Source organism: Lepidochelys kempii, chromosome 6, assembly GCF_965140265.1.
Source record: "Lepidochelys kempii isolate rLepKem1 chromosome 6, rLepKem1.hap2, whole genome shotgun sequence".
Classification (NCBI taxonomy): domain Eukaryota; kingdom Metazoa; phylum Chordata; order Testudines; family Cheloniidae; genus Lepidochelys; species Lepidochelys kempii.
In genome coordinates this window covers 39,196,359-39,221,675 of record NC_133261.1, presented here as the reverse complement: position 1 = coordinate 39,221,675, position 25,317 = coordinate 39,196,359, and the positions used below count along the sequence as shown (strand labels likewise).

The window sequence follows — 25,317 nt, the reverse complement described above, 5'->3', positions numbered from 1 at the left end:
ACTACCTTGCAATGCAGATAGTTGACAGTGTTTATTAGCAAAGAGAATCAAAACACTTAGACGTGATAATGAAAGATTATCAGAAGCGTGGCTTTAATATTCAGTGTTGACTTTAATATTTTGTATATTTTTAATAAATTTAATAAGTCAGAAAAGACCCTTTGGGTCAACCAGCCTGGCGCCAAGCACTTTCCCATTTCCCATGTTTAAGGGTCACTTTTTCCTCTTGATGGGACATTCAGGGGGTCTCTCATGCTGGACAAACAAATTGTTATGCTTCTCTGTATTTAGCCTTGTGCGACATGTTCATGTGAAACATGGCTCTCTCTCAACACAGCACTCATGCGGTCATATTTTTAAATATGTCTGGATGGAGGTTCTGGCTTAGGTGTAGGTGGTTAAAATGATAAACAATCTCATGCTTTGTTTAAATGACCAATGGGAAGATTAAATAGCAACTTTGTTGTCCTTTTGTGATTATGTGCCAAAAGAACAAACAAAACGAAACAAAGATGCTGGAATAAAGCAAAACCAGCATCTTTAACCTTCTTTATTATGAGGTAGATGAAAGGAAATGTTTTTGACATATGTGGGGAGTGGGTGGGAAACAAACTGCATGTCAGTGTAAAACACAGCAAATTTGTCTCCTTTGTCATTGACTTAGGGGATAGACATCTAGTGACAAAAATACTAGAGCTCTTGTGTAGATGAGATGTCATTAGGTTAGTCTCTCTGCCAGGGATTGGTCTAATGAACAATCTTATTCTATACTTTTGCCAGTTCAAAAGTAGGCTAATAAAAATGTGAAAGTATTGGTCTAAAAATAACATCTAATGTTGCTCCTTCTCCAGCACCAGTTGGCAGGGCATTGAGCAAGAACTGCTTTAACCAGAGTCTACTTGGTTACCTTGGTGAAGATTTATTCTTTGCCTAAAGCCTAATAGAACCTATTGGAGACTCACTTTCATAAATTAAATATTAAACAAGGGCATGCATATGAATGTAAAGGCTGGCCTCCTATATTAATACAAAAGTTACTCAGACTAGGCATTTGCCCTTGAGATGTACATACATGCAGAAATGTTTTTATTTATTTATTTATTTATTTTTTAGATGCATTTTTTAAAGTAAAATGTCTAATGGCATAAGATGGATAAATGCATAACACTTTATGCCTTAAAGCCTGTTTGTGTGTTTAAAAAAACAAAGTAGTGTTTCAGCTCCATGTCTGATATAAAATTAATGTATACAGCTTGATGTTTATGAGAAGTGTAAAAGCAAAAGGTGGAGTTTTCAAAACTGCTGAGTCTATCCTCTTTAAGGTTGCGATCTCCCTTATTAATGAAGATCAGAGGTTTTAACTGGGAAGTACAGCCAGTAAAACTGTATTTCATAGGAAATGTCCTTCCATAATATGCACATAACAGCTATGAATACATTGAGTAGAGTTTTAAGTGCAGTTGGGTCACTATTTCCCCATGTTGAACTTACATTTTTCAAATGAAAGCTCAGGAGAATTCCACAGCGGAGAATTGCACCTGTGCTGGTTCACCACAGAACGCTTTCTCCGTTTCATTAGGTTGCTCCCAGCAGTGTTAATTGCGATATGCGCAATCCTCATCACTTTCTCTTTACTGCTGCCAGCACTTGTTGATGTGCCATGTATAGCAGTGGCACAAGCAAAATCCTCCACGGGAAGCACTTTTTGGGGGAAAGTGGTAGGAACCAGAAGTAGAGGGAGGAGGATATGAACCAAGAGATGTGAGCAGAGATAGGTAGAATGGGGAGTGTAATGATAACACACCTGAGACTGGGAATGAGCTGGATACCTCATTTTCAAAACTGGGAATGCTGCGGAGGCAGTGCCCTCAACCTTCAGGAAGAACGTGTTCCTCTTATTACCCTATAGCCAACCGCTCTCTGATCCTCCCAGCCTCCTTATGTATTGCAAAATAAACATCAACATGAAAGTTTTGTTTCAACATGAAATGTTTGAATTTTTTTCAAGATAGAAATTTTTTTTTCAGAATTTTGTTTTGCAGGAGGTTTTGAAATTACTTGTGTTTGTTCCAGTTTGGAACTAAATCAAACTTTGAAATGTCAATGAATGGAAATTCCAAGTTTTGACCAGCTCTGCTGAACAGTGCAAAAATATCTCCTCTTGTATCGGGTCAATAACTTCTGAGATGGAGTGTGAATTCTTTGCCATTACATCTGCAGTTTTAGCATGTTGTGCTTCATCTAAGTTCCTTGTAAATCTGAAGTGGGTTCTAACTGAATTGTCATTCTGTTCAATAGGATGTTTGGATCAGGCAGAGAACATAACTTCACCCGTCCCAATGAAAAGGGAGAATATGAAGTAGCTGAAGGAATTGGCTCAACTGTGTTTCGTGCTATTCTGGTGATCTTTCATTTTCAATAGTACAGTTTAACCAGTGGGGGTGGTGATTATAATTTTATAATCCCTGAAACTGGAAAAGCTGAACACTTTCCCTATTTAAAAATGACACAGGCATATAATAGAAGTTTGACAGAGATGTTGGTGAGGCAATATTTCTCTGCTTGATGTGACGTTTTAAATACAATCTTCTATAAATAAGTGATTATTTTTCCTTTTGAAAGAATGACTTGATATGGAAAATGCTCCTCTTATTTTTAAGTGCACTTGTGCTTCCAGCCATGCACTCCAGGGGTTTGGCTAAGCCTCAGGAATCAAGAATTATGGAAGATTTAACTTCTTTTTAAACAGCTTTTTTGTAAACTTTTAATTCGAAGAGCCATTTTGGCTTTATTTTATCAGCTCTTGTTCTTGATTCTTTTACAGTGAATGAAATAAGTTATTTCAACAGTACATACTGCAGGTGGCGGTTACACTTGCAGAAATATGCAAAGTGCGGTCTGCAAAGAAAATTAAACTGCCTTAAACATTATCACAATGCAGTCTGGCTGCCGTACTGCTTTGGTGGCGAGCTACAGAGCAGTAGAAGTTGAGTGATGTGTAAATAGTAAACCATATAAATAGATTTCATACTTAAATGTTCAGTTTCAAGAATTTGTAATTTAAAATAGAAACTTAATACAGCTAAAACTTTAAAATGACTTTTCACTTGTTCTGGAAGCTCTAAGTCTGAGGATAAACATATTAATCATGTGGTACAGTCTTTGTTCTTGAAGATTGCAATACAGAGCATTAGGATTTATGAATATGGAAAAGGTCCTTTAACAGTGAATGAAATGTTTTTATCGGCAGATGGTTTAGTCTAATATTTGTGCTTTTTCTATATTATAAGGATTACTATAAGACTGGGATAATACGTTGTCCTGATGGAATATCTATTCCTGAACTAAGAGAAGCATGTGACTATCTTTGCATCTCCTTTGAATATAGTACTATCAAATGTAGAGATCTCAGTAAGTATGGAATTTATTACAATAATTGTAGTGTACATGTGTTAATTAAAATGTACACATAGTTTACTTTAAAAAGTCTTGATGTTACTGTAAAATATTGTAAGAAAATCAAATGCATAATCTGGAATGTGTAAAATGTTGTGGGGAGATGAAGCTTTCTCTTTTTTACTCTCTCCTGTGTGCCAGATCAGCACAGCCCCGTGTCTCATTCAGGTCCTTATTTGTTCATGTATATCCTTGTGTAGACAAGTTGAGAAATATCAGCAATTGGTTGACAGCAGAGATCTTGGGAACAAATTCATGAGGTGAAGTTAATGAACAGATCTCCCCATTGTTTGTTACTTAGAAAGTTGGTCATTCTCTAATTTCAGTGTTTTCACAGTAAAAGTGACAAGCTGTCTTGATGAGAAATGGATGTATAGAATACAGTGTTTAGCATCTATGACCGTATGTTCCAATCTTAGAAGAGCCAATACTTAAGTCTTTTGGTCCAAATAAAGTAGCACAAAACTTTTAATAAATAAAAAATGCATCCTAGATAGTATTTCAAGTTTTTAAGCAGTATACTGGCACACACATTTTTCCATTCATGAGTCTATATTTCTGATACTTGTAATCTCAGATTAGTGTAATGTCCCACCTACACGGCCAGTCTTCAGAATTGAGACCTTGGAGTTCCATAGGGTCTCTCTCCCCAGACCAGAAGAAGAGCTCTGTGTAGCTTGAAAGCTTGTACCTTCCACCAACAGAAGCTAGCCAGATAAAAGCTATTACCTCACTTACCTTGTTTCTCTCATATCCTGGGCTGCTAAATACTGCAAACTTTTTTTTAGCAAATACGAGGGGAATTTTACAAATCACTATCGTACATGCACCAGAAATACAAGAAAACAGTTATCACTTAATGTAGAAAGACATGGTTGCATAATCTAGTTATCAGGTTATTCTGTTTGACAGGAGAATAGCAAATTGCAAGACAATCCTTCCTACACAAACCTTGACACATTATTTCTGGCTGTTTAAATTGAAAAGCAGTTCAGCTTTTGCTCATACTAATAAACCAAACAAAATCTTAACAGTCAAAGAAATTGACTTATGCTTTGTTTTATTTCGTTGTGGGCGGATGCGTGCTGCTGTTCAGTTTTAATTCCAGCCTGCGTATCTCTACCAACATTCCCAATGTCAGTACGCTTTTTATGGGTTTGATTTCAGGTGCTCTTATGCATGAATTATCAAATGATGGTGCTCGCAGACAGTTTGAATTTTACCTTGAAGAAATGATTCTTCCACTGATGGTAGCTAGTGCCCAAAGTGGCGAGAGAGAGTGCCACATTGTCGTGCTTACGGATGATGATGTGGTTGATTGGGATGAAGAGTATCCTCCACAGATGGGAGAGGAATATTCACAAAGTAAGTCTGATTTTATACTTGTATTGAATTTAGCTCTGCCAAAGTGCTTTGTTGACTGTGCATCAGTGACTCAGGTACTATCAGAGCTTTACAACATCCCCACTGCTACTAGTGCACAGATGATTTGTATGTGGTATGAGAATATGCTGTATCCATTGGAGTAAAGAAAATGCAGCCGTGTTCAAAAAGAAAAGGGAGGACTTGTGGCACCTTAGAGACTAACCAATTGGACTAACAGACTACAGACTAACACGGCTGCTACTCTGAACTCTGTTCAGAGACAGGAATAAAATACTTGCCAAAGGACACAAGCAGTTGAGGGGGAAAATACTTTCAGAGTTAGTTGGAAAGCATTTGAAGAATGATTCCCATTTTTGGCCAATTCTACTTTTAAAATGAAGAATTGGTTTACAAAAGAGAAATGGATTGAGTGCACCAGCCAAAGTTCTCTTCCTTCGTTATGTAAACATTTTGAACAGTTTGGTCCATAAATAAGTTAGAAGCCATTGATAATGAATTCCCTTCTGCTCATGCTCAGCATCTTTGTGCCGTTTCAAGTTCCTTTCCAGTCTGAGGACATGGATTCAGTTTATTTAAAAAGTTGACTTTTTTGTGCTCCAATAAAATAAAAGGCCCTCCAAGGCTTTCTGTTTTTAATCTGACACTGTGCAAACCTCTCAAGTAACTTTACCAAAACTCATTCAAGGTGAATCTTTAATCAGTTTCTTCTCTCTCCCCTCCTGCCCCCGCCATGTTTGAGGGAGTGAAAATGGTTTAGTTGAAAATAATTTCAAAAAGTGTTAGGCGTGGCAGAATTTGATGTTTATTTTTTTTAATTTCAACGGAAAATACCAATGTTTATTTTTAACCATTTTTTGATTTTTATTAATTTAAATTTTCACAGTTGTGGGAATTTTATAGTCGGAGAATAGAGGGGTCAGACAATTAATGACAGATGTTGAGATTCAAAAAGTTAAAGCTGTTAAAACACATTGTCAACGTGTCATGTCAAAATATACAAAATTAATATACTTAAATCACTAAGTTCTCAAACAGCATTTTTCTTACTTTGCCTGTCTGTAAATTTTTATTATTGATGGAAATATTTTTGTCAGTTTGTGTACATGGTGACATTGATGTTTACTGACGTTTATCAATAAAAATCGAATACTTCCAAGCCCAAGTATGAGTAATGTCACTGTTCTAGGAGAACAAGGCAAAGAAGACTGGTCAGACTTCTAGTGATCTTAAGGAGGCAGTAACTGTCGCAATTAAAAAAAAAAAAAAAGTAATTAATTCTGTTTTATTACACACTCGTGTTTGCTCTGGGAATTTTACACAGCTTGTGAAGGGGTCTTTTTTTGTGTAAATCTTGGCAATTCCTATTTTTCAGAAAAATAACATTAGCATGAAAACAGGAAGGGGTCAAGGGCTAGTAACCCAAATGACTGAGAAGCCTTCTCTGTATTTAGCAGGCTCCACTTGTCAATGGATTGTGTGCCCTTTTAGGAAACTTTTTTTTCTCTAAAAGAAATAATCAAAGCTTAACTCTAATCCACTTGCTAAATAGGTTGGCAAGAATTTTAACATGTGTGCAGGGCAATCTGTCTATATGAGGAACACATCTTAAACTTTACCTTTCTTGGGATTCATTGTAGTTTAATTTACATTACAAACTCTGCCATGTCTCAATTCTGAGCACCTTCAAGAAAACATCAGTCTATAAAAACGTGAATGAAATCAGTGGGGAAAAACCATCCAGCCTTTCAGTTGACCATACCCTTAAACTGTGTTTGAATATATGCCTTTATTTTTCTCATATTTCAATCTTAGTTGATCTATAACATCCTACGAGATTTTTCAAAAGTTTCAACTGGAATTACAGATTTAAATAGGATGATGGAATAAGAGCTCATGATTCACCCATATGGTTGAATTCTAGGTAACTTTACATTGTGGTGTTTATCAACCCCATCTGGCCTCATTTGTAACCACCACTTAGACCATCTTCATTGTACAACTAGAGGTTAAAAACTTCCAGTACAACTTTTTATTAATCTCTGAAATGCAATTTTCCCAGTTATTTACAGCACAAAGTTGTATAGATTCTTCAAGTATATTGAAAACAGAGATGTGGCCAAATCGGTTCTGAAGGAAAGGGGGCTCAAGAAGATTCGACTGGGTATTGAAGGTATGAGTAATTTTGTATTGCTTCCAAGCTAATCCTTTGGCAAAGGACATTTCTGTGCTTCTGCCCTTCTGTACAGCCTCTGTTCCTACTTTACTATATGAGCTATTGTAAGTCAGTGGTATTAGCCTATTAGTCTGTTGGAAACTAATTTGTTCACCCTGTTGGCTTATCTTTTGTCCAGATTCTAACATACTTTCTTACTGCAGACCTTTTTTTGATTTATCAATGAGTGGATGGTTCTGCTGCATCCTGTGACCTTAATTATGGATTTCCTATTTTTCAGGTGTTCTCTTTGCAACCTAAATCTCATAATGGAGCTTTTAAATGTAAAATTATATATAAAAATGTTGCCCATGCCCTGCTCACATAGGCACACTGACCCCTCTCATACAGAAAGCTGCCATGACTGGGCTGTGGGGGAAGAGAAAGGAAGGAAGGAATTGGGTTACTCTGAACTTTAGGGAGCTTTAAGGATCTGTCCCATTTCATGACTAGAGCAGCTGGTAGAAAAATAGGAAAAGTTTTTTAAGCTTACTGAACACTGGTTTTCCATAAATAAGAATGTTGTAACTCAAAAAAGCAATAAGCCAGATTTTATGGAAATTGTCAAGCAAAATTCTCCCCCAAAAGTAGTTTGAACAGTGTTGGCCAGCTGTATTTATGACCATCTTCTTCTAGCCTAGACGGGCTGGATGCTGGTCTCTTTAGACTCCATTAGCACAACTTTGGTCAGGCAAAGGACAGCTGAAGTGTTTAGTATCCCTAAATTTTTAGAGCACGAGTGCAGGAACAAGAACTGAGTTAGTCTTGAACTGGGCTCCCAGAAACCCAGTAGTTGTGATTTAAGGGAAGTGAACTTGTCGATGATCTTAAATAGTCTCACAAATGCAATGTTTCCACTTGCCAGGTTGGGTGAAGCAGCTGGATGATTCTAGCTCACTAACCTAAAATATGCATCCAATTGTTTTAGAATTGGTCATGTTCTCTAAAATATATTGAATTGAATTGAAAACTGTATTAGTCCTGCAACCCTATTTTCATTTATACACTATTAAGTAAAAAGAAAAGGAGTACTTGTGGCACCTTAGAGACTAACAAATTTATTTGAGCATAAGCTTTCGTGAGCTACAGCTCACTTCATCGGATGCATTCAGTGTCACAAGTACTCCTTTTCTTTTTGTGAATACAGACTAACACGGCTGCTACTCTGAAACCTGACACTATTAAGTGCGTTTCTACCTTTACTGCTGGTATTTAGATTCCAACTTTCTTGTTTTGAAATGAGAGAAAACAGCTGCTATCTATCTGTCTGGGCCCCCACAGAAATAAAACTGGAGACAATTTTCCATACTTACTAATGAGAAATAAAATACCACTTGGTTGCATCTTTCTCCTCCTACCCCCAAAACAAATATGGAAACCAGTTTTGCTTTGCTGCGCAAGTTATAGTAATATATTATTGTCACTACTCAATGTTTTAGGTTGTTTGAAATGAGGGGGGAAATGCTTGGGACCCAGCCTGGAGTACTCATGCCAGTACGTTGTTATATCAACAGTCTGGGGGTTCACATCTCAAACCTCATCCCTTGCTCTCCAGGTCAGTAGTGCTGTGAGAGTAGCATACTACGTTCTGCCTGGAGGGGAGAGTTACTAGCATTACTTTTGCAGGCACTCTCTTCAATAGGTCCAGAGAGAGTTGCTTTAGTAGTAAATGGCCTTAGTATTTTTTCTCCTTGGATTTTGGCTAATGTTTATCAGCTTTTGTGTTTGGTTTGTAAACTGGGGGAATGCATGATGTTTAAAAAATAAATAAATAAATAAACCCAAAACATGGTGGTGTCTGCATCATTCTGTATGCTAATCTGGAAATGGACCTGCTTGTCTTCAGTGTGTCTCAACCTTCTGGTTGGCTGGTTATGTACATGCTTTGGAGCTGAGCTGGTGAAGGAGAACTTTGAGCTAAGTAGTAATGGAAACTTTAATTGTCATTTTGTTCTAATACTTTTAGGTTACCCCACATACAAAGAAAAAGTGAAGAAACGGCCAGGTGGGAGGCCAGAGGTGATTTACAACTATGTCCAAAGACCATTCATTCGGATGTCATGGGAAAAAGAAGAAGGAAAGAGTCGGCATGTTGACTTTCAGTGTGTAAAAAGTAAATCTATTACAAACCTAGCAGCAGCTGCAGCAGATATCCCCCAGGACCAGCTAGTGGTAATGCACCCCACACCACAAGTGGATGAGCTGGATATTCTACCTATTCATCCTCCACCCAGCAACAATGATGTGGACCCAGAAGGACAAAACCCAGCACTCTGATTCAGATTCTTATTCAAACAAAAGCATGCTACTTTAAAAAGTGACTCTCTCTCATACTGCACTGCAATTCCAGCTTTTCTTCATTGTGTAACACAGTGTTTAGGATATTGCAGAATGGGCTCTCTTGGAGACCAAAGGAGTATCTAATCATGGTTTTTAAAGAGTACAACTAAAACATCCTGAGGTTCCAGTTACGTACATGTATTTGTTTGAGTAGGTTTGCGATATTGGTTATTTGTATGCTGGACTGTCCTTCTAGGCCCATCAGAAACAATGGGATCTGCTGGCTACTGTAAATTCAATATTGTTACATGGAAGGCAAAATGCAGAATCAGAATTGATAGTAGCACTTTATGAATGGCTGCTTGATAAATGGATTCTCAAAGCCATTTTTTCTAAATGTGTTGCACAATGCTAACTTTAACAAAGTGCTTCTATCAAAGTCTTTCTACTCATTTAAATGTAAATAGTTTGCTCTAAATAGGTGGACTCTTAAATGTATTGTATATGATTGAGCACAAAATGATTACCACTGGGGTTTTTGGATTGAGGACATTATTCAATTACCCATTTAACATCCTGCCCAACTCAAATTTCTCCAGTGAATTTTTTCACTTGTTTGTAATGTGAGCCATGTTGAAGGATTGTGAACAATTGTTAGGGGGATTTCTCTTAAATTTTGCCTTATCTGAATTTGTTGATGGAAATATTTATTTACTAAAAGTTTGTAGTAAGTCTCATGGAATAGAAAAAATGCAGATGGTTCACTTTTCATTTATTAAATGATTGTAAATTCAATTTTTTTCATTCAAATAAAATTTCCATTATTTTAATCAGTCTGACAAATGAATTATCCCTTACCAAAGACTATATATTATACTAGGTATAAATTCCAGTGACTATCTGTGCACTTACTCCTTCTCCATCTCTAGTCTTAAGGAGAGAGGAGGAATATAATGTGTTAATGATGGAAGGAATGGTGTCAGTCTTCAATTTTCCCCTTCCTTATCAGCCATCAAATACCAGTTAGATTCTCCAGTGCTGGGATTCCTATCTTCTGAATTAAAATATTAAAAATTGTTCGCCTCTTGACGCCAAATAGATAAGAGGTGGTTTTGCTCGGGAGGTTACTAGAGAAGCTGTTTTGACTACAGGACATACTTACAAGAGGCAGAAATGTCAGAAACAATCAGTCTCCCCTCTTCCCCCTGCCCCAAAAATAAAAACCTGATGACATTCCTCCATTAGGCAAAAGTAAGGCAATATGGTTAAACTATAATTCTCTCCATTTATCGAATGGATGCACTTCCAAAGATAGTTCATGATAATTTTTAAGTTACTGGAATTATAGAAGAACCAAATCTATAAAAAAGCTCACATTTTAGCAATGTGTTTAACTGTAAAGTGTGTGTATATGAAATTGGCTGAAAGCAGTGAGCGGAGAATGAAGCCTTGGGACTGAATGTTTCTCTTTTTTTCCATTTTGAAAGTAACAAGGCACAATCTATGGCTTCTACCATACTTAAGTGGGTTTTATCAGAAATTTTTTTATTACAAAAAAGTAAATGCTGCATTTTAGAACAAGGGAAACATATTTATTTTAAAAATATTTAACTGTCTAATACATTACACTTTAACAATATTTATAGTAAAGGATTCTGACAAGAAAGAATAAACAGCTTTATGATACAATTAGTGTAAGAAATATCCACATGGGGGACCTTTTTGTAGTGTAAAAACACATCATACATCTGAAACAACCATTTGCATATAAAAGCTACCAATGAGAACAGTGCTGAGTTGCGCAGTGATTAAAAAAAATTCAAAAAGAACAGAATCCCAAAATATACAATTAATGCAAGCTATACACAGCTAACCAAATCCATAATGCAAGAACACTGTAGCATGTTTATCTCCACTTTGTCTGAAATGACACATGGTCGGATGAGTTGTGTGTTCTGATATGGCTTTTATGAAATTCATACATAAAAGCTGTTCTCATAATCCAAGCTTCACAGACTGTAGAACTCCACCAATAATGCACTTTGATATTCAGATGCTGAATTAATATGTAGCATTTACAAGGGCCACGGTAAGTCGCTGAAATCCACAGGGCCTCCGAGGCCTGCATCTGCTTCCAAAAGGCTCATTATAACTGCCATTGCAGCTTCGTCGTTGCTGGGGCTGCTTGATCCTTGGTCGTTGTCTATCATATCTATGCCTATGTGAGAGTTCTCCCCTGTGAAAGAATTAAAAGAAAACTCCAGTAAGCATTTAAAATATTATTTTACATATTGTATAAAGTGATTGGTCAGAAAAAAGTATCAATTATTAACTGAGTTGGAAGTGAACATGCTAAACTGCATTCTGATAGGTGGGGGGATGTTTGATTGCAAATGCACTCATCAGCGTACAGTACACAGCTGGGATCTCACCCCAATGACAGAAAAATTCCCTACAGGATTTGTGCTAACCGTGAGGCTGAATGGGGAGTTAGTGGAGGACAAGGGCTGTCAGAGGTGTGTGAAAGGGGGAGAATGTCAGGGTGAGCAGTTTCAGGTAACCAATGTGCCAGCCTGGTGGGGGGCCTTGGCCACTTCCCACTCACTCTATTTAAAAAAAAAAAAATCCAATTTCATTTTTTCAGTAGAATGACTTGAAAATGGCTGTTGAAAAGAAGCCAAACTTTTGAGGGATAGGAAGTGAGAGGCTCAAACAGTCTAAGGAAAATGTTTTGTGTTGAAAACCGTATAGGGTAGATGTTTATAAAACATTTTCTTATTTTGCTAGGGGAAATGGTTCCCCTTCATCTGGGAAAGATTCATTGCATAAACTACCATTTTAATTGTTTTGTGAATGAGCAAGAGATCATGTCAGGGTGTGCACAGAGTTGAGGTATGTCAACAGACACCATGTAAAAATAGGGCTTACTGCTATAACCAGTTAAGCTATAATGTATTTATCAGCACAGAGCTTTAAAGGCATTTATTACTAATTTCTTTTTGAAGAATATTACTTGGACTTGATGTCCTAAAACGTTCTTAAGCCTAATTTTATTCTAGATAAAGTTTTGTGTAAAGATGATGCTTTGAGATGGCTAGAGTTACATTTGTCATACACCTCTGAACTACAGACTTAATTGTATGACTGTGCTTACCAAGAATGGAGGAGTTGTCGGAATATGGATAGCCAGAATTATCCTGGATCTGCCCAGATAGTAAACCAGCAGCGGGAATGTCTGGAGTTCCACCATTCAAAATCTAGAAACAAATGAAAAATGTAAACTTCTAGTGTCCTATGGTACTCACGCTGCTCTCAGCCTTAACCTATGTAGCACATCTGAAAAAGGAGGACCTACAGCAAGTCTTAGGATCCAAACATATGAACTTAAACTGTGTTCTAGTGAAACTTCACAGCAGGATACTTTAATATTAATGTCTCGCATATCTCCCCCAATCTTCACCACAATCTACCTGCAAACCAACTTTGTTAAAGTTAAACGCCACCTACAACATGAAATTATCTTAAAATGCTTCATGCTTACTATTGTATCAATAATTTTAAGCCTCAGTGGGGAATAGGCAAAGTTTATTTGCCCAGTGAAAGTGTACATTGCTTTGACACTTCTCAACCACTAGAAAGTAAGGGAATTGCTATAAAAGGTACTGTAACCAATGATCTTTACATGCAGTGCTTTCTTCAGAAACACCTGCTTTTTAGACACCACAACATTGCTTAATTTTTTAATTTATTTATTTATCGGCAACACTGGGTTCTTGCTGTGGAATTTCTAAGTTCCACCACTTGTAGATTTCAAATAGAGCTATCTAGAAAATGCATTTGAACCTTCACCTCACACTGCAAGGTCAACGCTTTGAGGTTGTAATGATTTTGTCTAACTCCTGATGCCTAGAAAGTGAGTATTTATTTGTAATCGGGGTAGTGCCTAGGTGCTGTGCAAACATACAGGCTACAGTCCCAACCCTGAAGAGCACACAATCTCTAGTGTAATCCTCTTGATACAGAGTGCCACGGGTTGCTCAGCTTGTTCTGGCTAGTAACGTTCCATGGGTGAGTATCTGCGCTGCAAAGACCCCACCGGATGCTCTAAGTAGAGATGGAAGGTTTTTTTCCCCCACACCCTAATATAATGGGTAATCAGGAAGCAAAAACAAATTTATGATTCTAGTTGAAACTACTCGGCTGTGCTTATATTAGAGGTCATTTAGTTCTGAGCTTGCTCTAAGGAATATATCCACAAGAACAATAATTAAGCAAAATATAGCCTGATGCTCCACTGCCCTGCAACTTGTCCAGTTATTTCCATCTGTAAAGTGAGTGGAAAGAGGATGGAAATTACTAATTGAATTGGTAGCATTTTTACTCTCATTTTGCTTCCTTCCTCTGGGTGTGGTGATTTATACTAGTGCAGAGAGTCAGGCCCTTTGACTAATGGCTTCTTGAGATGGGAAAGATTTAGGTATTACCATGGTATAGTTACACTGGTTTAACCCCTCCCCTGAATCTGGACACTTGGTCTGGTGTAAAGCAGCAGTTTTCAGTTTTTCTTAAACCTGTTTCCAAGTGACATAAGCTAAACAAACCAAACCAAACCAAAAAGCACTCTTCTCTGAGATTGTCCCCCCACGTGGGGATTTTGCTGGTGTAACTGCAGCTGTTCAAATTCACGCCTCAGGTAATATCAAAAACCATTCTTGTGTAGCTAAGACTTCAGTTTTTTAGCCTTATATTCATGTCTAGTTTCTCCATAAGTAAATCTCTTTAATGGCGTTTTCAGTGGTGATCTCTTCAATGATACACTAGCTGAAACTGCTTGCAAAGCAGCCCTACTTCCTTCATTGTATGGACCCCCCTGCTCTCTTTCTAGAACCAAAATGGAGTGCTTTCCCTCAGGGGGGCACTGGTGCGGCGCCTTGACTTTCTGGCCAGAGCTGCACGTGGAGTTGGTAGTTTCTTTATAGCAGCGTAGGTTACGAGAAGAGACTATTCCCTTAGGGAGCACTCCGCAAGCTGAATGTAGTGTACAAAAATCCTGACAGCAAGCATAACAGCAATGCTACACTTCACCCCTGGCTCCTGGGGCAAGAGAAACAGCGTTGGGCTACAATCACGGTTAAGTTTTGTTACGTCGTAGAGGTAGAGGTTGTAGTAACATTTTACTTTAGTTGGGAGAGGGGGGTGAGTTCTCCTCCCACAGTACTCTTGGGGTTTTTTACGCTTTCTGTATTTTCTCCGAGGGAATTTGAATTCCATGATGCGCTCTACCTGTGAATGTGCCTCAAGCTATGTGCATACTATGGTTTACGTTGGTATAAATTATGTTGCTGGGGGGTGTGAATAAGCCACCCCTCCAAGCAATGTAAGTTACCCTGACCTAAGTGCAGGTTTGGACAATGCTATGGCCGTGGGAGAAGCTCTCCTGCCGGCATCGCTACCACTCTTCGCAAAGGCTCCTGTTGGCTTAGATCTTCTGCCCTAGCAGCACTTCAGCGGCAAGCTGTGTAGTGTATCCATAGCCTTAGTCTGATGGGATTTCTATGCTGCTGATGCTACTGCAAGGGTATTTATGATACTAACTTCTTTAAACAAAGAAAGAGTGAACTATAGGGCTGCTGTCACTCACTGATTTGTCTTAAGTGACTTTATTCTCTTTCATAAGCATTTATTAAAAATGGAGCAAATAACTTCTGTTCTCGGTCATCTAGACCAGAGGTAAGCAAACTACAGCCTGCAGGACAGTCCTGCCCAGCCCCTCCCCCATAGCCATGCTGGCTGTATGCTCATGCAGGGCAGTGTGGCAGCCAGACATGCTGCTCTGAGCAGCATGGTAGGGGGGCTGGGGCTGGCTAAGGGGCACGGGGGTCCCAGGGGGCAGTTGGGACAGGGAGTGGTTGGATGGAACGGAGGGTGGGGATGGGGAGTCAGGAGACAGGGAACAGGGGGTAGTGGGATAGGGCAGAGGTTTGGGGGGGGTTAGATAGGGGGTGGAGTCCCAGGGGCAGTTGGGGCAGGCACAGGCGGGGGGGAAGGAGGGGTTATATGGGTTGAGGGTTTTGAGGGGGGCAGGCAGGGGGTGAGAAGTGAGGGGGGGCAGATAGGGGCCAGGCTGTTTGGGGAGGCACAGCCTTCCCTACCCAGCACTCCATACAGTTTTGCACCCCAATGTGGCCCTTGGGCCAAAAAGTTTGCCCACCCCTGATCTAGACCCATGAAACTCCTAACATGAGCTATACATTCAGAATTTGAAATATCAAAATGTTGTGTTCTCTGAGTCACTGTGGTTTGTATTAGAGAAACTTCATTGCCAAAATTTTAAAAAGTAATATGAAATCAGCTGTACTACAATTTACTATTTTCACTACTTTGAATGCCTGGCTTATACATTTATAAACACAGTAGCACTGAAATATTGTAACAGAGGTTGGTTGCAAATTAAATATATTCCCCTAATGGTAAAGGGAATTCTCTTTGACCATTTAACTACTGTTCTAGTCAGTCTCTCTGGCAACAACTTCTGTTGTCTCAAGGCTTGAATTTGAAAATCCATACTTCTGTTGACTTAAATGGGACAATGCCTGTGAGCAATGGGCTCCAGGCTCTACCCATCTAGATATTGTGTATTCACTTAAAGCATGTCAGTTTGTGCAACAAACAGTGTATGAAGTTATGTTCTTGTCTTTTCCATTACAAGGATTCTGAAGTGATTAACTAGCTTGCTGGAAAGGAAAAACAATGTAAGGTGCACAGCACCAGGGCTAAAGGTCACAAGACAATGAAAGTAGTTACAATCAATGTTAGACTTCTAGTTAATTATATGTTCTCTACTACAGCAATAGGACAGTAATCAGTACTGTTATGAATCTTTTTCATCTTTAACCTAATAAGCCTATGGTCCTAATAATGGGGGCTGGTGACATCACAAATGAGAGAGCATTGGTTTACTATGGTCACTACAGACCTTCCACCTGTAATTATAACCTGATACTACACACTGCACGTATAAAGGTAATTAACTTGTATTTCTAAAATCTCTGTATACACTGGATTCAGTTTATTAGCAACTTTTGTTCCTAGCAAAAAGTTGCCATGGTCTGGAAGTTGCCAATAAGCAGAAGACAGGTTTGTAGGGCTGCAACCAGGGTGGGACATGTTTTCCTGGCTGCAAACCTGCCTGCAGGCACAGCAGTAGCGTGTGTGTGTGTGGGGGGGGGGTTGCAGCCCAGATACTGGAGCTTTCCTCAGGCAGCAGGTGTGCTGGGGCTTCAGGGGTTGCCTGCACTGTAATTCTCCCTGTACCCTACAAGCTGTGCCCAGCCTCAGCTTGTCCCAACACCACCTTCTTTAGCTGCAGCCCCCCTGTGCCAGGGCAGAGCACAGGGAGAGGGACTGTATAGCACCCCAGCACACTTGCTCCCCGTGGAAAGCCCCAGCAAGTGGGCTTTAGCTTCCTCTCCACTGCTGCTCTGTCCAAAGCCCCATCCCAGCCTGAAGTGCCAGGACTCCAGAAAGGGCTCCCCCTTTGTGTGGGTGGCAAGTCTCCAGCCACAGGCAGGTTTGCATGGCTGCACCCAGGAAAGGAAGCACTGGAACATGCCAAGCGCTTGCTTCCCTGGTCGCAGCCCCACAACCCTGCCTGCAGCCAAGGCCCTTCTTCCCAAAGTTCTCCATAGGCATCATGCTATTGCCAATATCCAAATCTCATTAACATGAAAGTCAATGGGATGGGTCTGGGTCCTGCCAAATGCTGCTAATAAGCAGAAGCTGTTAATAACAGGATTGCTATTAAGAGGAATCTACTGTATTTAGGAAACTTATTTGAAATGATATCTCTAGCTTGATAAAAATGCATCTGGGGCTGTGAGAACTGGCACACTATGTGTTCCCCAGTAGGTGGTGCAAGACTATTTTCTTTGAAAGTTGACAATTCTTCAGCAAGAAAGATCTTGTGTTTATTTTCAGAAAGGGTAGAAAACATTATCCCTCGACCCATATTTTCAAAACTGAATGTCCAAATTTAAATAGCTGACCGAATTTTAAAAGTTTACCTACCACCTGCAGCTCTCAATGAAGTAAAAGGAAATGCAGGTGTTCAGCACATCTGAAAATCAGACCACTTCTTTAGTAGCCTTACTTTCAGCATCCATATTTGAATATTTGTTGGTCTGGGCGTATATTTTATCATATTGAGACAACGTTTAAAGTGACCAGTTTTGTAATAATCTGGAGGTCTGGTTAGTAGTTTGTTCTGCTGTAAGCTTCAGACAAAGTCGCTGTACATAACAGAGTTTCTACATGAGAAAGCAAATTAAAGGAATAGATAAAAACACTATTTACATAATGAGGAGAGCCAAACCAAATGTGAAGGTGATATCCACTATTGCTTAGCCTGTCTCTTTTGCTTACCTCCAGCAACAACATGTAATCAGGGCAATGTCTTGCTGTTTTCTGAGTCATTCCTTTGAATTGATACAAAGTTTGCAGTCTTGCATGCAATGTACATTGCTTAGTTCATTCACTACTTTGTTAAAAAATTTTTAGAAGGGTATTAGCGTATTTAGTATTCAGCATGTTTCCTAGATAGGGTTTGTTTTTCCTATGTATGTGATTTTATTTTCTGGGGATATTTAGCATAACAAGGTTTTCTACCATATTGTTTTTTAATTAGCATTTTCACATTGACTCTTGTTGATATAGGCTTTTTTGTTAAGTTTTCCAAATATGCCTTGTATCATAAGCATTAGGTACTTATCAATATTCTTGCATAATCTCATAATCCAAATTTATTCTAGCACACTGACACATCAATGCACATGGAAGAATCTGGATATCAAATTACTCTATTATATTATAAATATGTAAACCCGGTGGTAAAGAGGCAGAATCAGTTTTGGGACATAGCATATAGCTCTTGAAGGAATTAACACTGCATTATCAAGCAGGACTGAATTAAAAATTCTTGGGGCCCTGGGCACTTGAGTTCTTCTCCTCTTCCCAATAGGATTAAAAGACATCATTTGAAGGATTAACAGAATAAGGGAACACTGCACGCACAAATCGGTCTTAGATTGTAAGCTCCTTGGGGCAGGGACCATCTTTTTGTTCTGTATTTGTATGGCACATAACAAAACGGTGCCCTAATCAATGACTGACTCCTACGTACTACAGAAATACAAATAATTAATAATTGCTTTCCTTCCTGCAGCTACATCAGTTCTGGATAATAGCTTACTTCCTTACTTTTTCCCCAGTAGCTGTTCTGGGAGGTGGAAGTTAACGGTGGCTTGCAGCTCTATAATCTCTGATTAAACGTCAAGTGGTTTCACCAACAGCATTTCCCACAGCTCCTTGCTATAGAGAAGGCCCAAGGTACTCAGCAGCAAAATGAGCCTAAATTCTGCAGCAGTTCTATTTCAATATGGAGGTTTTTCATTAATTATGGAAGTATCAGCACAGCAGTTTCACTGTTGATATTAAATTAAGTTCACAATATTTGTAGTTTTCAGTATGTCACGTTTTTGTACTGACAATGTATAATTGCACCAGAATAGTCTGTGGGAAAACTGAATATGGAACTGTTCGGGTTTTGTCACCTGAGCAGGTATGTTAAGCATTTTGAGATGGTGCAATAAGCACATCTGTTGGATGTATCATCTAAAATGATAAATGGTGTTGACACTCAGACTTCCTGCAGAATTTAAGGCTTGTCTACACTTGAAGCACAGCAGCTGTACTGGTTCAGCGTAGACCCTACTGATGCTGACAGGAGGGGTTCTCCTTTCAGTATAGGTAATCCACCTCCGCAAGAGGCAGTAGCTAGGTTGTCGGAAGAATTCTTCCATTGACCTAACGCTGTCTACATTGCGGGTTATGTCAGTTTAACTACATCACTCAGGGGTGTGGATTTTACACCCCTGCACAATGTAGCTGGCTTGCTCTAACTTTTTTGTGTAGGCCAGGCCTTAAGAAAATCCTATTGCAGTTTACTTCCTGTTCACATTTTCAAAGTTAGTTTTGGAACTAGAAGGGTTAGAAATAATGCCACTATATAAATCCATGGTACGCCCACACTTTGAATGCTACGTGCAGTTCTGGTCACCCCATCTCAAAAATATATATATTAGAACTGAAAAAAGTACAGAGGAGTGCAACAAAAATGATAAGGGGGATGGAACAACTTCCCTGTGAGGAGAGATTAAAAAGACTGGGACTGTTTAGTTTAGAAAACAGATGCCTAAGGGGGGATATCATAGAGGTCTATAAAATTGTGAATACTGTGGAGAAAGTGAATAAGGAAGTGTTATTTACCCCTTTGCATAACACAAGAACCAGGGGTCACCCAATGAAATGAATAGGTAGCAGGAAGTACTTCTTCACACAACGCACAGTCAACCTTTGTAACTTGTTGTCCGGGGATGTTGAGAAGGCCAAAACTAGAACTGGTTTCAAAATATAAATAGATAAGTTCCTGGAAGATAGGTCCATCAGTGGCTATTAGCCAAGATGGTCAGGGACCCAGTCCCAAGCTGTGGGTGTCCCTAAACCTCTGCCTGCCAGAAGCTGGAACTAAAAAACAGGATCACTCGATAAAATGCCCTGTTTCTTTTATTCCCTCTGAAGCATGTGGCACAGGCCACTGTCGGCAGACAGGATACTGGCCTAGATGAACCATTGGTCTGACCCAGTAGGGCTATTCTTATGTTCTTATGAAATAATTTTATAAAATGAAAGTTTAGATGCCAGAGCACAGTTCTGCCACAAGGAGAAGAGGTATGCAAGAATTCTATGGCCATGCAGTCCAAAGGGTTCTAGAGCATTTCTACAGATATTTTCAAAGGCACAGGTGCACAGAGCCCATTGAAAAATCTAGCCCATAAGTGAGATTAAGCAAACACCGACCTGAAGCCTAAGATATTGTAAATGCATTTATAGTTCAAATAAAGAGCCAATGAAGGGAGAAATACATTAAGACATTCCATTTAAAATTTGAAATAAGAGTTTGAGACATAGTACTAAGCAGGTTCTACTCCAATTTTTAGTAAACATGTAACTTTAGGTCCCCCTGTGACAAATCATCCCAAATTTAGCCTAATCCTCTCTTGCTGCAGCTCTGAAACAGCCACTCTCAAAGGACTTTTCCATATGCATGAGAAGAGGAGCGAGAGGAAGAAATGAATGCTCATGCAGCTCTTGGAAGACAGATGTAATGTGCTTGCTATAAGAGATGCTGCTCAGAAGCCTTTATCTATATGTACCAAACTTTCTTGGAGGGCCTGCTTTTATCTCTCCAAATCTGTCTACGCTCCACGCCAGTCCCAATATTGTACACGCTGTTCTAGACTAGGGCTGTCAAACGATTAAAAAAAATTAATTGTGATTGATTGTGAAATTTAAAAAAATAGTCACGCTTAATCAGTTTTAATTGCACTGTTAATAACAAAAATGCCATTTATTTAAATATTTTTGGATGTCTTCTACATTTTCAAATATATTGATTTTCAATTACAACACAGAATACAAAATGTACAGGGCTCACTTTATATTATTATTTTCAATTACAAATACTTGCATTTGTGTGTGTGTGTGTGTGTGTGTGTTGGGGGAGTGCGGTCTCTTTAAGCAGAGACCTGAATGCTTTTTCAGCCAGCAGCAGCTGCTGTCAGCAGCACTCACTCCTGAGCCAGCAGCAGATAGGCTCCCCCCTGTTCCCTGACCCCAGCTCAGCAGCCATCGGGTACATGGGCAAGGGGAGGGGAATACCCTGACATCAGCCTCCCTGCCCTGTGCAACAAACAGGAGGCAGTCTCCCAGTCCAAAGCAGCTTGGCTGAGGCAGCTCCATGGTGGGGGGAGGCTGGGGCAGCAGCGGAGCAGAGCGGCTGGAGGAGGAGGGCATGCAGAGGCGCCCCCCTAAGCACGGTGCCCTGGTCGGTGGCCCCTCTTGCCCATTCCTAAGGCAGGCCCTGTCCAACAGGGAGGGGACGGGGCAGCCGACAGGGGACCGGGCTCCACTCTTCTGTCTGGAAGGTGTTTGACCGGCTCTCCCAAATCACCTGCTGTCTCTTGTTCCTGGCCACCTCCTGATTGCTGCCGCACCTGGTGCCTCCCTCCCTCCCTGCTCGGCTGCCACCAAGTCCTGTCTTCAGAGGTATGCGATTAACTCGTTAAAAAAATAATGTGTTAATTTGTTTTGAGTTAATTGCATGCGTTAACTGCAATTAATTGACAGCCCTATTCTAGACTAATGCACCGTGCTCACAGTAGGACTTCTAATTTTAGGGCTAAGCTGATATGTATCATAGCAACATAGGGGTCATTGAACAAATGAACCAACCAACTTTCTTCATTTCTGATCAACCCTAAACTAAAATGCTTTGGTTTTTCTCATGAAACAAACAAAAGCAGGCATTGGGTTAAACAAAACATTTCATTTTGATTTTGGGCATTTTAAACCACTTTTTGTTGTGTAAAAAAAGGAAATTTGGAAATGCTATTCCCAAAACCACAAAAGGAGTCTGTGCCCCAATACGCCATAGCCCTGTGGTTAGAGCACTCACCTGGGATGTGGGAGACCCAGATTCAAGTCTCCACTTTGCCTAACTTGGAATAGAGATTTGAACTTGAGTCTCCCACATAGTAGGTAAATGTCCAAACCAATATGGGGTATTCTGGGATGGGTCTCTCTCAGTCTTTCCTGTTGAAGCTGTTTCATTATGTATAAAGACTCAAAACCTTAAGTATGATAGGTTCTGCTACCCCAGACTTGGCAGCCAAGGGATCAGATAGCCAGATTTATGAAACGTGACAAAGAATTCAATTACTACCACTGATTCACATTTTAAAAACTTTTATTCTCACCTTTTTGCCTCCTGGAGAAGATGTATCAGGGGGTGGTGTGCTGGTAATGTTCAATGGACTGGAACCACAGCTGGAAGGTGATGACCCTCTTATCCTTTCAAACCAATGTCATTAAAATTAGAAAGAGGCAATGCAAAATGATGCAATTAACGTACTATTCATCTTGAGAACAATGAATCATGTTGGTGGATACTGAATGTTTACTGCCAGCAACAGACTAACGGGCAAGTGAATCTCCAAATGCCAAGACCTTTGATATCTCAAAACTACCCACAAAAATGCAGTTTGGGGTGATGCATTTACTGTGTTAGCATCAGGATTATGCTTTGTGATCACTTTTTTCCTGTTGGTATGAGGTCTGTAGTGCTAGTCTGTCCATTAATTTAACACTGCTGCCACTATTACCCTCAACGACATAGATAGCTGAATCAATTACTTGAATTTGGCATATTCCAATTTGCTCAGATTATAAACTTCAGCTCTCCCCTATACCATTTTCTTGCCTAGCCTCTGTAGGAAACATTTTTAAGCAATACACAAAGTCAGATCCTCAGCTGATGTAAATTTGCATACAGTATTTATATAAGCTGAAGAAAGGTCTGGCCTACAATGTCCAAACAATAAAATTGCTCTAAGGGAGACTCAAAAGAGAGCCACACTTATGTACAATTTCTATATGCTTTGAGATGTTAATAGTACAAACTTCTTCCTTATATTTTCCTTCCTATTTTTTTTTCAATAAGCTATCATGACATAGCTATGCTGGGCATTTGCTTTTATCCCTATGGTGTAGTGCACATGCAGTAAAAGAGACATTTCAACGCTACACTATTTTTACTTAGCTCAGGATTTCCCCAACCTGGTATGCTAGCATTGAATGTTTTCCACATTAGCGGAAATGCTAGGGAGTTGTAGACTTGCTGGCTGTACAATTAGAGAAAATAGAGTGGGGTAGTTCCCATGTGGTAATTTGTAAAAAGGATCCTCTTAGCATCAAAAATGCCAAACTTTTTTTTTTTTAAGTGGGAAACTCATTTGCCATGGCAGAGTTTCAGTGGGAAGGTTGTGAACAGAAGGCAGTACAGGAAAATAGAAACAGCTGGTGAAAGAGCACTGGAACTAACCCAGGGCTCTCTCCACTTGAAAGGAAAACAAGAGTGGTGGAGTGTATACAATCCAAAGTACTTTGTTTCTGTTAGTAAGATGAATAATAGTACAAAATGCTATTTAAAATGAGCTTCAGTAGACTTTTTTACAGCTATTAAAACTCTTTGCTCAGCCTCAGATTTGGCTATTTTAATTTTAAAAGGGGGGGGGGGCACAAAAGCAACTATGTAAAAATGTTATTTTCCTATACAACAAATCTGCTCATTTTGTGTGTCACTGAAGGGATAAAAATATGTCACTAGTTTTTACTCCTCTTGTGCCTTCAGCATCAACACAGGCTATGGAAGAAGGATCTAGAATTTTTCCTGGCTTGTGCATCATCAGGATTATTAACTAAACTAAAGCTGCAGAATCATTATTGGATGTGTGAGATTTTCGTGTTTTTTTCCCACTGGAGGATTCAGGCAGCAAGGAACCTCCTGTGCCAGAGAGCTCATTGTAGCAGGTCCTATGACAACCACCATCCCAGCTGCTAGTGAAGTGGAATTTAGCTGGGTGCAGGGAACATGATAGGGGCTTCCTTTATGGCAGCTGGGGACCAGCCATATAAAACAGCCCCTTATTTAAGACTGCTGACAGGCATGTAGCGTAAATTAGACCAGCCTTCATGTTTGGGGCTTGACTGGTGGAAAGATGGCCTCCTGAATTGGGGGTGTCTGCAAAGCCTGCTTTAATCTCTTCTGCACCCCACTCATCCCCATTCTGAGTCAGCAAACTTTACTTTCAGACGCCAAGATGAGTTTACAGGTCTTAAAACACATTCAACTGAGCAAATTTGGGCTGGAGTCAGATACACACAAACATGGCATCCTCCTATGCCAATTTTACAGAGTCCCTTCACATAACATAACACTTCAAACTGGTCTTAGTCTAATTTTCACACTTCAGAAATGAATGTCAGAGAGTAAAATAATAGATTATTCCTGAAGTGCAAGACACTAAACTATTGTCTCCTATGGAGGACTAATTAGTGGTCTAACTCCATACCATTTCACTTTTAAAATCGATTGCCACAAGACATCTGGTAGTAAATTGCATCCAGCCCACTGTGATTTGTGACCTCCAGGCCACTAACAATTCACTAACAAGCCATTTTATCCCAGTGAAATATGGCATAGCTTGTGTGGCACCTGTGGCCACCTACTGGAAAAATTAGGACTGACATTCAAGCATAGTGAGAATTTTCAATGAACGAAGACACATAGCAGGAATTTATTCTCCATTGTTCCAAAAATGTTTACCCATTTTGCTACCTAGTTGTATTGCCTGTATGAACAGAACTGACAAGGGCAGATACTATTATCTTAGAGCAAGAGGAGAAGGGTTGTGAGTTCAATCCTTGAGGGGGCCATTTAGGGATCTGGGGCAAAAATTGGGGATTGGTCCTGTTTTAATAGGGGGTTGGACTAGATGACCTTGAGGTCCCTTTCAATTCTTATATTCTATGATTCTCTCTCTGTGTATATTAGGATGGTCCAGTTGTTAGGATACTAGCCTCCTAGGAGATCTGGATTCAACTTCCTCTGCCATAGACTGCTTGTGTGACCTTAGTCAAATCACTTAGAGCTAGATTCACAAGGGGTTTTGATGTTTAATTGAATCTTAGGTACTTAATTTCAACATTTAGACACCACTAATGTTCACAAAATTGAACTCCCTTTGGGGGTGGGGCTTTGGCCATACCCTACTCCTCAGCATTTCCTACTGGCTAGCTTAAGTGGCTCCCCACTGAGCATGCTGGCTTCTATGAATCCCACTTTTAGGCACCTAGCTCTCTCCGTGCATTGTATTACTCCTGGGGGAATTCTGCACCAAAAAATTAAAAGTTCTGCACACAATAGTTTAAAATTCTGCATATTTTATTTGACAAAATAACACAGCATAATCACGCCAGTTTCAATTATTTTGGTAATTTATTTCAAACTACGTTTCAGCAAGTATGTC

At 39.6% G+C, this 25,317-nt stretch overlaps 2 protein-coding genes across 22 annotated transcripts in view; one reads left to right on the top strand and one right to left on the bottom strand.

Annotated features, from left to right (window-relative positions):
• The window catches only part of BTBD10 (BTB domain containing 10), a 58,235-nt gene extending 48,071 nt beyond the window's left edge, over positions 1-10,164 (top strand). For all 9 annotated transcript variants that reach the window (XM_073347657.1, XM_073347656.1, XM_073347655.1 and 6 more), the window contains 5 exons: positions 2,299-2,401; positions 3,291-3,411; positions 4,624-4,821; positions 6,902-7,012; positions 9,021-10,164. In XM_073347657.1, coding sequence (XP_073203758.1) covers positions 2,299-2,401; positions 3,291-3,411; positions 4,624-4,821; positions 6,902-7,012; positions 9,021-9,331 — 844 coding nt within the window. In that variant the 3' untranslated portion in view covers positions 9,332-10,164. The remainder of the gene's footprint in view (positions 1-2,298; positions 2,402-3,290; positions 3,412-4,623; positions 4,822-6,901; positions 7,013-9,020) is intronic.
• Positions 10,165-10,904: 740 nt separating this feature from the next.
• The window catches only part of BMAL1 (basic helix-loop-helix ARNT like 1), an 85,027-nt gene continuing 70,614 nt past the window's right edge, over positions 10,905-25,317 (bottom strand). For 12 of the 13 annotated variants that reach the window (XM_073347644.1, XM_073347642.1, XM_073347640.1 and 9 more), the window contains 3 exons: positions 22,207-22,300; positions 12,489-12,591; positions 10,905-11,570 (listed from right to left, as the gene is read on the bottom strand). In XM_073347644.1, coding sequence (XP_073203745.1) covers positions 11,410-11,570; positions 12,489-12,591; positions 22,207-22,300 — 358 coding nt within the window. In that variant the 3' untranslated portion in view covers positions 10,905-11,409. Of the gene's footprint in view, positions 11,571-12,488; positions 12,592-22,206; positions 22,301-25,317 lie in introns of those variants that run through there. The other variant, XR_012159356.1, reaches the window with a different exon arrangement.